A 14997-nucleotide genomic window follows, 5' to 3' on the forward strand; every position below is an offset into this window, starting at 1 on the left:
CAGACAGACCTGAAGTTCTACCTGTGAGTCCATGAGCAAATTATATGACCCTGAGTCTTAATTTACTGTTCAAGAAATAAGAATATGGCTATCTAAATATAATCATACAAAGTGCCAGACTCACAGCAAGCACTCAGTAAATTAGGTCACATTCCTTTGGGTTTGCTCCCAAGATCTATGCTCCCCACTCTCTCCAGCGACCTAAAAATGTGCCCAGCACTGGAACTCAGGCCTTCACCATTTATTTGAATCTGGGAGAGTACATGTTTACCTGATCTCCTGGCATTTTCGAACTTTGTACACATCAACAAACATTTCTAGGAAATGAGATATTTACCAAAAGTGTTTATTGATTACTTTATTCCAAGGTCTATGTGGTATAATCTTGAAAAAACAGGTAGATTGACATGACTCGTTTTATTTTATTTATTTAATTTTTAACATCTTTATTGGAGTATAATTGCTTTACAATGGTGTGTTAGTTTCTGCTTTATAACAAAGTGAATCAGTTGTACACATACATATGTCCCCATATCTCTTCCCTCTTGCGTCGCCCTCCCTTCCACCCTCACTATCCCACCCCTCTAGGTGGTCACAAAGCACCGAGCTGATCTCCCTGTGCTATGCGGCTGCTTCCCACTAGTTATCTATTTTACGTTTGGTAGTGTATATATGTCCATGCCACTCTCGCACTTCTTCCCAGCTTACCCTTCCCCTTCCCCGTGTCCTCAAGTCCCTTTTCTAGTAGGTCTGCGTCTTTATTCCTGTCTTGCCCCTAGGTTCCTCATGACCACTTTTTTTTTTTTTTTTAGATTCAATATATATGTGTTAGCATACGGTATTTTTTTTCTCTTTCTGACTTACTTCACTCTGTAGGACAGACTCTAGGTCCATCCACCTCACTACAAATATCTCAATTTCAATTCTTCTTATGGCTGAGTAATATTCCATTGTATATATGTGCCACATCTTCTTTATCCATTCATCTATTGATGGACACTTAGGTTGCTTCCATGTCCTGGCTATTGTAAATAGAGCTGCAATGAACATTTTGGTATATGACTCTTTTTGAATTATGGTTTGCTCAGGGTATATGCCCAGTAGTGGGATTGCTGGGTCGTATGGTAGTTCTATTTTTAGTTTTTTAAGGAACCTCCATACTGTTCTCCAGAGTGGCTGTATCAATTTACATTCCCACAAATAGTGCAAGAGTGTTCCCTTTTCTCCACACCCTCTCCAGCATTTATTGTTTCTAGATTTTTTGATGATGGCCATTCTGACTGGTGTGAGATAATATCTCATTGTAGTTTTGATTTGCCTTTCTCTAATGATTAATGATGTTGAGCATTCTTTCATGTGTTTGTTGGCAATCTGTATACCTTCTTTGGAGAAATGTTTATTTAGGTCTTCTGCCCATTTTTGGATTGGGTTGTTTGATTTTTTGATATTCAGCTGCATGAGTTGCTCATAAATTTTGGAGATTAATCCTTTGTCAGTTGCTTCATTTGCAAATATTTTCTCCCATTCTGAGGGTTGTCTTTTGGTCTTGTTTATGGTTTCCTTTGCTGTGCAAAAGCTTTTAAGTTTCATTAGGTCCCATTTGTTTATTTTTATTTCCATTTCTCTAGGAGGTGGCTCAAAAAGGATCTTGCTGTGATTTATGTCATAGAGTATTCTGCCTATGTTTTCCCCTAAGAGTTTGATAGTTTCTGGCCTTACATTTAGGTCTTTAATCCATTTTGAGTTTATTTTTGTGTATGGTGTTAGGGAGTGTTCTAATTTCATTCTTTTACATGTAGCTGTCCAGTTTTACCAGCACCACTTATTGAAGAGGCTGTCTTTTTTCCACTGTATATTCTTGCCTCCTTTATCAAAGATAAGGTGGCCATATGTGCGTGGGTTTATCTCTGGGCTTTCTATCCTGTTCCATTGATCTATATTTCTGTTTTTGTGCCAGTACCATACTGTCTTGATTACTGTAGCTTTGCAGTATAGTCTGAAGTCAGGGAGCCTGATTCCTCCAGCTCCACTTTTCATTCTCAAGATTGCTTTGGCTATTCGGGGACTTTTACAAAACTTTTTTCCAGTTCTGTGAAAAATGCCAGTGGTAGTTTGATAGGGATTGCATTGAATCTGTAGATTGCTTTGGGTAGTAGAGTCATTTTCACAATGTTGATTCTTCCAATCCAAGAACATGGTATATCTGTCCATCTATTTGTATCATCTTTAATTTCTTTCATCAGTGTCATAATTTTCTGCATACAGATCTTTTGTCTCCTTAGGTAGGTTTATTCCTAGATATTTTACTCTTTTTGTTGCAATGGTAATTGGGAGTGTTTTCTTAATTTCACTTTCAGATTTTTCACCATTAGTGTATAGGAATGCCAGAGATTTCTGTGCATTAATTTTGTATACTACTACTTTACCAAATTCATTGATTAGCTCTAGTAGTTTTCTGGTAGCATCTTTAGGATTATCTACGTAGAGTATCATGTTGTTTGCAAATAGTGACAGCTTTACTTCTTTTCTGATTTGGATTACTTTTATTTCTTTTTCTTCTCTCATTGCTGTGGCTAAAACTTCCAAACCTACGTTGAATAATAGTGGTGAGAGTGGGCAACCTTGTCTTGTTCCTGATCTTAGTGGAAATGGTTTCAGTTTTTCACCATTGAGGACGACGTTGGCTGTGGGTTTGTCATATATGGCCTTTATTATGTTGAGGAAATTCCCTCTATGCCTACTTTCTGCAGGGTTTTTATCATAAATGGGTGTTGAATTTTTCAAAAGCTTTTTCTGCATCTATTGAGATGATCCTATGGTTTTTCTCCTTCAACTTGTTAATATGGTGCATCACATTGATTGATTTGAATATACTGAAGAATCCTTGCATTCCTGGGATAAACCCCACTTGATCATGGTGTATGATCCTTTTAATGTGCTCTTGGATTCTGTTTGCTAGTATTCTGTTGAGGATGTTTGCATCTATGTTCATCAGTGATATTGGCCTGTAGCTTTCTTTCTTTGTGACATCTTTGTCTGGTTTTGGTATTGGGGTGATGGTGGCCTTGTAGAATGAGTTTGGGAGTGTTTCTCCCTCTGCTATATTTTAGAAGAGTTTGAGAAGGACAGCTGTTATCTCTTCTCTAAATGTTTGATAGAATTCGCCTGTGAAGTCATCTGGTCCTGGGCTTTTGTTTGTTGGAAGATTTTTAATCACAGTTTCAGTTTCAGTGCTTGTGATTGGTCCAATCATATTTTCTATTTCTTCCTGGTTCAGTCTTGGAAGGTTGTGCATTTCTAAGAATTTGTCCATTTCTTCCAGGTTGTCCATTTTATTGGCATAGAGTTGCTTGTAGTAATCTCTCATGATCCTTTGTATTTCTGCAGTGTCAGTTGTTACTTCTTTTTCATTTCTAATTCTATTGATTTGAGTCTTCTCCCTTATTTTCTTAATAAGTCTGGCTAATGGTTCATCAACTTTACCTTCTCAAAGAACCAGCTTTTAGTTTTATTGATCTGTTATCATTTGCTTCGTTTCTTTTTCATTTATTTCTTATCTGATCTTTATGATTTCTTTCCTTCTGTTAACTTTGGGAACTTTCTGTTCTTCTTTCTCTAATTGCTTTAGGTATAAGGTTAGGTTGTTTATTTAAGATGTTTCTTGTTTCTTAAGGTAGGATTGTATTGCTATAAACTTCCCTCTTAGAACTGCTTTTGCTGCATCCCGTAGGTTTTGGCTTGTCGTGTTTTCATTGTCATTGGTTTCTAGGTATTTTTTGATTTCTTCTTTGATTTCTTCAGTGATCTCTTGGTTATTAAGTAGTGTGTTGTTTAGCCTCCATGTGTTTGTATGTTTTACAGATTATTTCCTGTAATTGATACTGAGTCTCATAGCATTGTGGTCAGAAAAGATACTTGATACGATTTCAATTTTCTTAAATTTACCAAGGCTTGATTTGTGACCCAAGATATGATCTATCCTGGAGAATGTTCCATGAGCACCTGAGAAGAATGTGTATTCTGCTGTTTTTGGATGGAATGTCCTATAAATATCAATCAAGTCCATCTTGTTTAATATATCATTTGAAGCTTGTGTTTCCTTATTTATTTTCATTTTGGATGATCTGTCCATTGGTGAAAGTGGGGTGTTAAAGTCCCCTACTATGATTGTGTTACTGTCAATTTCCCCTCTTATGGCTGTTAGTATTTGCCTTATGTATTGAGATGCTCCTATGTTGGGTGCATAAATATTTACAATTGTTATATCTTCTTCTTGGATTGATCCCTTGATCATCATGTAGTGTCCTTCTTTGCCTCTTGTAATAGTCTTTATTTTAAAGTCTATTTTGTCTGATATGAGAATTGCTACTGCAGCTTTCTTTTGATTTCCATTTGCATGGAATATCTTTTTCCATTCCCTCATTTTCAGTCTGTATGTGTCCCTAGGTCTGAACTGGGTCTCTTGTAGACAGCATATACACGGGTCTTGTTTTTGCATCCATTCAGCCAATCTATGTCTTTTGCTTGGAGCATTTAATCCATTTACATTTAAGGTTGTTATCGATATGTATTTTCCTATTACCATTTTCTTAATTGTTTTGGGTTTGTTATTGTAGGTCTTTTCCTTCTTTTGAGTTTCCTGCCTAAAGAAGTTCCTTTAGCATTTGTTGTAAAGCCGGTTTGATGGTGCTGAATTCTCTTAGCTTTTGCTTGTCTCTAAAGGTTTTAATTTCTACTTCAAATCTTAATGAGATCCTTGCTGAGTAGAGTAATCTTGGTTGTAGGTTTTTCTCCTTCATCACTTTAAATATGTCCTGCCACTCCCTTCTGGCTTGCAGAGTTTCTGCTGAAAGATCAGCTGTTAACCTTATGGGGATTCTCTTGTGTGTTATTTGTTGTTTTTCCCTTGGTGCTTTTAATACTTTTTGTTTGTATTTAATTTTTGATAGTTTGATTAATATGTGTCTTGGCCTGTTTCTCCTTGGATTTATCCTGTATGGGACTCTCTGCTCTTCCTGGACTTGACTGACTATTTCCTTTCCCATATTTAGGAAGTTTTCAACTATAATCTCTTCAAATATTTTCTCAGTCCCCTTCTTTTTCTCTTCCTCTGAGACCCCTACAATTCGAATGTTGGTGTGTTTAATGTTGTCCCAGAAGTCTCTGAGACTGTCCTCAATTCTTTTCATTCTTTTTCTTTATTCTGCTCTGCAGTAGTTATTTTCATTATTTTATATTCCAGGTCACTTATCCGTTCTTCTGCCTCAGTTATTCTGCTATTGATCCCTTCTAGAGAATTTTTAATTTCATTTATTGTGTTGTGCATCACTGTTTGTTTGCTCTTTAGTTCTCCTAGGTCCTTGTTAAACGTTTCTTGTATTTTCTCCATTCTATATCCAAGATGTTGGATCGTCTTTACCATCATTATTCTGAATTCTTTTTCAGGGAGACTGCCTATTTCCTCTTCATTTGTTAGGCCTAGTGGGTTTTTGCTTTGCTCCTTCATCTGCTGTGTGTTTCTCTGTCTTCTCATTTTGCTTAACTTACTGTGTTTGGGGTCTCCTTTTCACAGGCTGCAGGTTTGTAGTTCCTGTTGTTTTTGGTGTCTGTTCCCAGTGGCTAAGGTTTGTTCAGTGGGTTGTGTAGGCTTCCTGGTGGAGGGGACTAGTGCCTGTGTTCTAGTGGATGAGGCTGGATCTTGTCTTTCTGGTGGGAAGGTACACATCTGGTGGTGTGGTTTGGGGTGTCTGTGGCCGTATTATTATTTTAGGCAGCCTCTGTGCTAATGGATGGGGTTGTGTTCCTGTCTTGCTAGTTGTTTGGCATAGGGTGTCTAGCACTGTAGCTTGTTGGTCATTGAGTGGAGCTGGGTCTTGGTGTTGAGATGGAGATCCCTGGGAGATTTTTGCCGTTTGATATTACGTGGAGCTGGGAGGTCTCTTGTGCTCCAGTGTCCTGAAGTTGGCTCTCCCACCTCAGAGGCACAGCACAGACTCCTGGCTGGAGCACCAACAGCCTGTCATCCACACGGCTCAGAATAAAAGGGAGAAAAAAAAAGGAAAGAAAGAAAGAAGAAGACAAAATAAAATTAAATAAAATAAAGTTAGTAAAAGAAAATATAATTATATTAAGAAAAAAATTTCTTTTTGTAGAAAAAATTTTTTAAAATAATAAAAAAAATTTTAGAAAGAACCCTAGGACAAATGGTAAAAGCAAAGCTATACAGACAAAATCACACACAGAAGCATACACATGCGTGCTCACAAAAAGAGAAAAAGGGGAAAAAATAAATATATCATTGCTCCCAAAGTCCACCTCCTCAATTTGGGATAATTCCTTGTCTGTTCAGGTACTCCACAGACGCAGGGTGCATCAAGTTGATTGTGGAGATTTAATCCGCTTTTCCTGAGGCTGCTGGGAGAGATTTCCCTTTCTCTTCTTTCTTCGCACAGCTCCCGGGGTTCAGCTCTGGGTTTGGCTCTGCCTCTGCATGTAGGTCGCCTGAGGGCATCTGTTCTTCGCTCAGACAGGACGGGGTTAAAGGAGCAGCTGCTTCAGGGGCTCTGACTCACTTAGGCCGGTGGGGAGGGAGGGGTACAGAGTTCGGGGCAAGCCTGCATCGGCAGAGGCCGGCGTGACATTGCACCAGCCTGAGGCGCACCGTGCGTTCTCGCGGGAAGGTTGTCCCTGGATCACGGGACCCTGGCGGTGGCGGGCTGTACAGGCTCCCGGGAGGGGAGGTGTGGAGAGTGAGCTGTGCTCGCACACAGGCTTCTTGGTGGCGGCAGCAGCCTTAGCGTCTCATGACCGTCTCTGGGGTCCGCGCTGATAGCCGCGGCTCGCACCCGCCTCTGGAGCTCCTTTAAGCGGCACTGTTAATCTCCTCTCCTCGCGCACCAGGAAACAAAGAGGCAAGAAAACGTCTTTTGCCTCTTCGGCAGCTCCAGACTTTTTCCCGGACTCCCTCCCGGCTAGCCGTGGCGCACCAGCCCCCTTCAGGCTGTGTTCACGCCGCCAACCCCAGTCCTCTCCCTGCGCTCCAACCTCTGAAGCCCGAGCCTCAGCTCCCAGCCCCGCCCGCCCGGGCGGGTGAGCAGACAAGCCTCTCGGGCTGGTAAGTGCCGGTCGGCACCGACCCTCTGAGCGGGAATCTCTCCGCTTTCCCCGCCCCCCCTCCGCACGCCTGTGGCTGTGCTCTCCTCCGAGGCGCCGAAGCTTCCCCCCTCCGCCACCCGCAGTCTCCGCCCGTGAAGGGGCTTCCTAGTGTGTGGAAAGCTTTCCTCCTTCACAGCTCCCTCCCACTGGTGCAGGTACCGTCCCTATCCTTTTGTCTCTGTTTATTCTTTTTTCTTTTGCCCTACCCAGGTACGTGGGGGTTTTCTTGCCTTTTGGGAGGTCTGAGGTCTTCTGCCAGCATTCAGTAGGTGTTCTGTAGGAATTGTTCCTCGTGTAGATGTATTTCTGGTGTATCTGTGGGGAGGAAGGTGATCTCCGCGTCTCGCTCTTCCGCCATCTTGAAGCTCCTCCCCGACATGACTCATTTTAAAATCCAGTATTCGTTAATGAATACTATCTATGAAAAATATTTCTTCATTGTTATGAATTTCTGTAATTGTTTGAGGGTCATAGTGGCCAACGTGGAAAAACATTCACCAGAAAAACGTTAATTATTAATAGCAATTACTTGGAAAGAATATAAAAGGATTCTTCAATTCAAATGATAGAATGTACTCTGTAAAGATTCATCTGAAATAATGAAGACTGTTAGAACCATATCTTTGCTTGTTTTCTTCAGCTCCATTAAATGTCAGACTCTTCAGAGAAGTTTACTAGATGCAGGTAGGGAATCCTATTTACAATCTATACACCCATGTGCCAGGAGATGAAACATAATGACTATTAACATATACATGGAAAGGCTATCTTTCTCAGTGCTCATCACTGTCAGTAGAGTCATTGAAGATTGCTAGAAATTAACCTGTGGAATAGATACAGAAAGAGAATTGATATATTGAAGCAACACACACAGGAAGATCTCATTTTCCATTTTCCACCTTACTTCCACTCTAGGTCAGAGAATGACATATTTCAAACTTGTATTTAAAATTGGATAAATGATTTTAGATAGAGCAATAGTGTTTATAGTAGCAAGAATAATCCCATGAGCTACATTATTCAGTACCTACTAAGTGCCAGGCACTGTGCTCAATGCTTCACACATAGGCTTTCATTTAATCCTAACAACCACCCAATGTAGTAGAAGTTATTTACATTTGATAGAGAAACAGAACCTCTGAGTGCTTAAGTTATTTCCTCAAGGCCATATTGAGTATCAGAGCTAGAAGCTGAACTCAGAATAAGTTATCTCCAAAGCCTTTACTTGTTAATATGTAAATAATAATGGTTTCTTTATTAAATAGATAGCTGCTAAGCTCTTTTGAAGCTATTGATATTAGAAGGAAGACACTGTTTTCAATAGAGAGCATGTGTATGTGTATGTGGTGAGTGGAGATGATGAAGATGATGAGCGAATTCAAGATGTATGAGTTACTGTCTTTGCCAAATTAAGCCTGGCAAAGTGTTAATGCTTATACTTTTGTTCCTAATACCAGGCTTTAATTTTCTTAGTGTTCTTTGCGTGTGCTAGTAACTTCTAATAAGAGATAACCAAAGAGTCAAGTTTAATTAATTCAGAAGTATCAATACAGGTATGTGCAACTTATTTGTAAGCCAATGACGGTTCAACTACATGATGTGTTTGACTAGAAAGAAATCATTCACAGAATACAGTTTAAATAAAAGAAAAGATATATTCTTATAATTTGTTCTGGTTTATGCTATAAACAAAAATAAATCTGGAAATTTATGAATGAATAAATATAGATTTGAATTGTCAAAGGGGATTTCAGTTTGGAAAATTTCCTCTTCTGTAAATAAAATCTCATTTTTTTTCAGCCATGCAGCACTCTAATAGCCAGAATTATCTAGAGGAGAACTTAAGAGCTGTGTGAGTTTTATTATCAGTATTCTTTTGTTTGAAATGTAAAATCATATTAATTATTTTGGGGGGGGGAGTAGGGCAGTGATATAACAAGACTGATGGAGGAAAAGAGTTTGATTCTATCGTCAGCATTCACACAAGTGTTCTGTTTCAGCACTAGTATTATGGTTGCACAGTTTCTTCAGAAATTGACTTATGAAAAAGTACAAACCATAGTTAAAGAATTGCTAGATCTTGCAGAGAAGTGCAAGAGCCTCAAGCCACATGAATCACCTTCAGAATGTTGTCACCAATTGGTAGGTGAATCATGTTCTGCCTTTTTCTCTCTGTTGTTTTAAAAACTAAATTGCAAACAAAGGATGTTGTTATGAAGTGGGATGATTGAATAATTAGGCAAGGGATTTTAAGGCAACAATATGTACATGTGTCACACTCAAGATATAATCTTTGTAGGTTTATAAACTTACATTTTATCATTTCATATCTGGGAGATCAGACTCTGAGAACTAAATGCTCAAGAGAATGAATTATACCCTAGAATGCCAATTTGTTAATTTAAGTCGGTTGCTCTGTCTCTGTCACTAGAATATTATTGTCTGACATCCTCATATAAAGGTTTCTGGGAAATTAACGTACTGATTTTAAAAGTTTCTAAGAGAATATAAAAAAGAAGAAAAAAGTGAATATTATTATAGGCTTTTTTCCCACTTAGTAGAAAATCTTGAAAATTACTATCATCTCATAAAATATGTCTATCTTGTGATTAGAAAAATTCTTGATAAAAACTAACATATTCTTATAATCTACATATTTTTATATCAGTTATTCTCATATCAACAATTTAAATACAAATAAATAATTTTCTTTTTTATTTATAGATTTTTTTCACTCCATCTTCTTGGGCTAAAACCTACCTTTTTTTTTTTCTTACCAGACTCTAAGTAGTCATAGAAAAATCATTAGTCTAATTAGAGACACACTTTAAATGAAGTTCCTTTGCCAGTGGCTAGCCTCACTTATTTTATATCGATTTCTTCTTATTTCCATTTCCAAAGATGACCTTTTTCTGCCCTTATCCCACAAATCTGGAAGCATATGTCATTTGAGGTTTACAGCATCCCACACATTTACTGCCGTTCAAAGATACTTGAAAACTGAATCATTACATTTCTATTTGAATATTTGACACCGAATACACATTGCCTCAGAGTTTAACTTTTAAAATAAGCTCCCATGGAAACCAACTAAAAACAATGAGGAAGCAAGGAAAGCAAACTAAGAGCTGTTTCTTGGTGGGTAATTCTTATTAAAAATACCTTGATTTCTTTAGGTCCTGGACATTTTGGCTTACCTTTATTTTAATACCTTCAACTGTATGAAAATGAAGCACTTACATAGGTAGGGAGAAAATGATAAATTCTATTTGGCCAATGTCCAGCATGTGGGAATTTAGACTTAAGAACCTTTTAAAAGGCTTTCACTCAAAAGAGCTATGTCCAGGGACTGTTGGATACAGAGTATAACATTAAGCACTCAGTTGCCTTTTCTATATAATTCCTTAACTTTCCTGTGGTTAGAAATGTAGACCACAAGTGCCTTCCCTTAAGTTACTATTTCCTCCTACAGATGACTACCTTCCTAGAGCATATTTGCAATAACCAAGGGTTGGCTGACAGACATGTGTTTTCTGACTGTTGCAATACAAATAACTCAGCAAGACACAAGTGCTTCCTGTCATACAAAAAGGATGTTGCAGGTTACAGTGATATCTCCCAAATTTCAAATCCTGAGCAGATCTGTGAGATGGACAAAGAGAATCATGTGCCAGTGAAAGAGAAGTAAGTCATATTTCCTTGCCAGGTCTTTGAAAAAGAGTGTTTTCCAATTTTGAAGACAGATCTTTTGTTTTAATATAAAAGCCTCTGAGTACCCAAAGCTTGATTATGTAAAATGAAAATTTGAGCTACACTTTATTTTTTTCCCTCACAATGACAACATGGTCTTAGTAAACCCAAGAGGGCATGAAAATGTCTGCACCATGAAACATTAAAAAGGACTAGGATCTGTAAGAGACCCATCTCCTCAAAGGTTAGGTTGGTCAGACCAGTAGCAAATGATGTTGAAAAATACAGTCTAGTAGGCAAAGGACACTAAACAGAGTATTGGGAATAGAGGGCAGGTAATAGCTCAGGCAATGGGCTAGTATTTGGGAGGTTCACGAAGGGATAGCCGGAGGGGTATCTGATAGGCATGGAGATAGAGTCTGTCATTGGGAACCTAGGAATAAGTAATACTTGTGGATCGGACAGAGATGAGTTTTCTACTCAAGAACTCTGATTCTGTAATTTCCACCTGGAGTGGATGGCATGATAGCCCATGGGTAGGTGAGCTCATATTTTGGTTTCCTAGTTAGCACAGAAGTCTATCTTTTGAGAGTGAGGTACGAGCAAGTTAGAGGCAGGAAACCAAAACCAGAGAGAGGTAGAAATGACAAGAGAAGGACAAAGCTTCAGTTCTCAAGGAATGCAGTTCTGGCCATCTGGTCAAGACAGACTCAGACACTAGGAAAAAGGGGAAGATCTGATTGCTGGATCTAGTGCAAAAGGCATGGTGGTGGTTTGATTTCAGATTTTAGACATGAAACTCTAAACCAGAAATGAATGAGCAGACAGGGTGACTTGATGTTGAACAACGTAAACACTTTTAATTCACCTATACATGGGCAGAATTGCCCCAGAAGTTACTGAGCCTTCAGGAAGGAATTAAATGGCCCCAGTCACTTAGGGAGAAAGGACTAAGAGATAAAGGATTGGGCCGGTTCCAACTGGTCTGACATTAGGGGCAACCAAATGGGAAACTGTAATATGAACTTGGCTACCTATTAAATGAAGTGCTAGCCACTCTAGGTGAGATTTATAAAATCATGTTCGGGCATTGTAAAATCAAGTTTGAGCATTCAGAGATTATGAAATCTAACCAATACTCAGGCAGTGAATCTAATCTCTTCTTGAACATTTACGATTAAGTCAGTATCAAGGAGTTATTTATATGCTAATTTAACTTATGTGCATACAACCATAAATATTCAGGGAAAAATAATTTTCTAACTACTTGCTTCATAATTATGTCAACAACTTTGTTTAGTTCTCAACCAAAGAAACAGTAACATATCAAAGCTAGAGGAAAAGTCTGCTATTTCAGTCTTATCAAAAGATAGCATAGAATACAGATACACCAAACAGTAGTTATTGTATCTTTGGATTATCTAAGGAATTTTCAATAACAGTTTTGATCATTGTAAGATAAGTGTGACCCTTTGTTACCTTGCAATAGGGACATTCTATTTTTAAATGGCTCTAATTATTAGAAAGCTTTTTCCTTATACTAAGTTCAGCTTTGCCTTTGGAGATTTGAAATTAGATTAGTTCATACTGCAAATCCTCTATGGGAACTAAGTTACTGCAGCACAAAAATGAACTCTTAGTTTAGCATAGTACCCAACAGAGAGCAGAGATATTGAATGGCTCCAATGAAATTTCCTATCAACCAGGAATTTTGCCTTATCTTGGGTGGCAGTTGTATCTTGATAATATCAGTTTGCTTTCCTTTTTTTACAAGTTGGGCTTGAGAAACTTTGCTGAAATGTAACAAATCTATTGACTGAACTTCCAAGAGTAAGGGGGGTGAGGGTGGAGGTTGGGCGGGGGTCAGCATTTCCTCTAGTTTAGCCTTTTGCTTATACTATCCCCAAAATGATTAAAGACTTAACTATACTTTCATTTTGGCTTTTTGTCTTCATTGGCTACTCTGGAACTCTTCCAAGGGGTAACTCAGGAGTGCAAGATCCTTCCATCTTGGAGCTATACCATCTGGAGCAAGTGTTTCCAAGGTTACTGCAAAAAAGAAAGAGAGAGACTAGGGAACTGTGCAAAGTAATTACTAGCCAAACCTAGGAGTGGTGTATGGCATGTTTATTCATATTTCATTGATTAGAACTCAGTTATATGTTCCCACCTAACTGCAGGAGAGGCTGGAAAAGTAGTCTTCCTGTGAACACAAGAAAAGAAAGTGGATTTGTGTGAGCATTGAGCCGGTTTTTGTCTGCAATGTCAACTTTTTCGGGGTATTTGTGTGTGTGGGGAGGTGGGGCATAAATAATTTGAGTAAGCTTTGTGGACTAGTGTGAGGAGATATGATTATAAGTGAAAGGCAGGCCTGGTGCCCAGGCTCTATAATGAGTGTAAACACCCACCAATAGCTTCTAAATTTAACTCCCCTTCACCAGGTGTACAATTCTCCATTTACAATCAGTTTAGACTATTGAACTTTCTATCTCCTACTACTTAGATAAAAATGAAAAGTTTTAATTACTGATTTTCTTTACTTACTGGTCCAGAAAGTACAGTTGGTGACTTCATGGGCACTGTCTAACCTCACAGTGATCTCTCTGTAGTGAACTTTTGATGCATTTAAGTACAGTGCTATCCTATTTCTGTCACCATGAAATTCTAGACATTTCAGGTCAACAAAACTAAATGAATCCTAAGTTTTTAAGAAACAGTGTCAGCATATGTTCTTGAATTCCAAATTATATAGCTTTGTATCTGTCAAATTACAGGTACATTTATGAAACTTCTAGGAAGCATCCATTCTTGTATGGACCCACTATTCTGACCATGTCTGCTTGCTATGAAACAGCTGTTCGGTCTTGTTGCCAAGAAGACAATAAGACTGAATGCTTCCAGATAAAGGTAAGCTATTCATATGTCAACCCTTACTTAGGGACTTGTTATGCTAAGTGTGGACTATGGACCAGTAGCATATGCATCACCTGGAAGCTTGTTAGAAATACAGTCTGAAGCTTTTCTCCAGACCTGCTAAAGAAGACTTCATTTTAACAAGATACTCAGGCAATTCTTATAGTCCTTCAATTTTGAGAAGCATGATCTAGCATAAATATAACTTCATAATAAGTATTTAATATTCCAGTTATTATTTCTGTATAACAAAACACCCCAAAATTTAGTGGCTCAAAACAATAACAATGAGTTTATTACTCTTATGGTGTCAGTGGGTCAGGAATTCAGGAAGGGCTCACCTGGGCTTTTCTGGCTACTGATTTTTCATGGGGTTGCAGTCAATGGCTGGGGCTCTGAAGGTCTGTAGTACCTGGGGGTTGGTCCAACATCTCTTTCTCCTCATATTATCTCAGGGCCTTTCCATGTGATCTCTCTGCCTTGGCTGGTTTGGGCTGCTTCACAGAATGGCAGCCTCAGGGAAACTGGACTGCTGACATATGGCCAAAGTCTCAAGAATGAGTTTTCTAGTGGATGAAGCAGAAATTGCATGGCCTTTTATGATCAGGATTCAAAAGTTACTTCTGCTCTACTCTATTGGTTGAAATATCATAAAATGTCACCAGTTTGAAGGGGAAAGTAAATATACTGTAACGAAAGCTCATTGTAAGAAGAACATGGGATAGAAGTTGTTATTATAGCCATCTTTGGAAAATACAGTTAGCCTCACACTTAATTTTAACTGTGTGGCTTTTTCTCCTTCATTGAATAGACATAAATCGGTGATTGGTTCCATGATAAAAGTACTTTTTATGTATGTTCATTAAAGGTTCTAAATATCAACACAAAATAGCCATCCTTAGAAGGCACACCAGATGGATTTTCCCCAAGGTCATGCTGAAATGAATAGTAGTTTGATAATCGTTTTGATGAATTCCTCAAGTCTAAGCGCAGTGCTGCTTCTTCCTTGCTGTTTTCTTTGATCTCCTCAGTGAGAATTTCTCTCATATTCCTCTCAACCCCCATTTCTCTATTCCTCTAAAGCTATTTCTCCTGTTGAGCTCCTCATCATCTACCTTGTGTAAGAAATTAAATAACGTATCTAAAGAGTCTGACATATGCTAAGTACTCAATAATCGCAGCTATTATCATTAAAGCTACTTATATATATTTCTTTCCCTAGTCATCTCCAATTCCTTC

The 14997-nt window shown here is 38.4% G+C and overlaps 1 protein-coding gene across 1 annotated transcript in view; it reads left to right on the forward strand.

The window, feature by feature from the left end:
- The first annotated feature begins 7754 nt into the window (after positions 1–7754).
- Positions 7755–14997, forward strand: part of LOC101331631 (alpha-fetoprotein-like) — a 38100-nt gene continuing 30857 nt past the window's right edge. The window contains exons 1-5 of the mRNA XM_019932659.2: positions 7755–7839; positions 8956–9007; positions 9156–9297; positions 10628–10839; positions 13620–13752. Of these exons, the coding sequence (XP_019788218.2) occupies positions 7755–7839; positions 8956–9007; positions 9156–9297; positions 10628–10839; positions 13620–13752 (624 nt within the window). The remainder of the gene's footprint in view (positions 7840–8955; positions 9008–9155; positions 9298–10627; positions 10840–13619; positions 13753–14997) is intronic.

Source organism: Tursiops truncatus, chromosome 5 (assembly GCF_011762595.2).
Source record: "Tursiops truncatus isolate mTurTru1 chromosome 5, mTurTru1.mat.Y, whole genome shotgun sequence".
NCBI classification, from domain to species: domain Eukaryota; kingdom Metazoa; phylum Chordata; class Mammalia; order Artiodactyla; family Delphinidae; genus Tursiops; species Tursiops truncatus.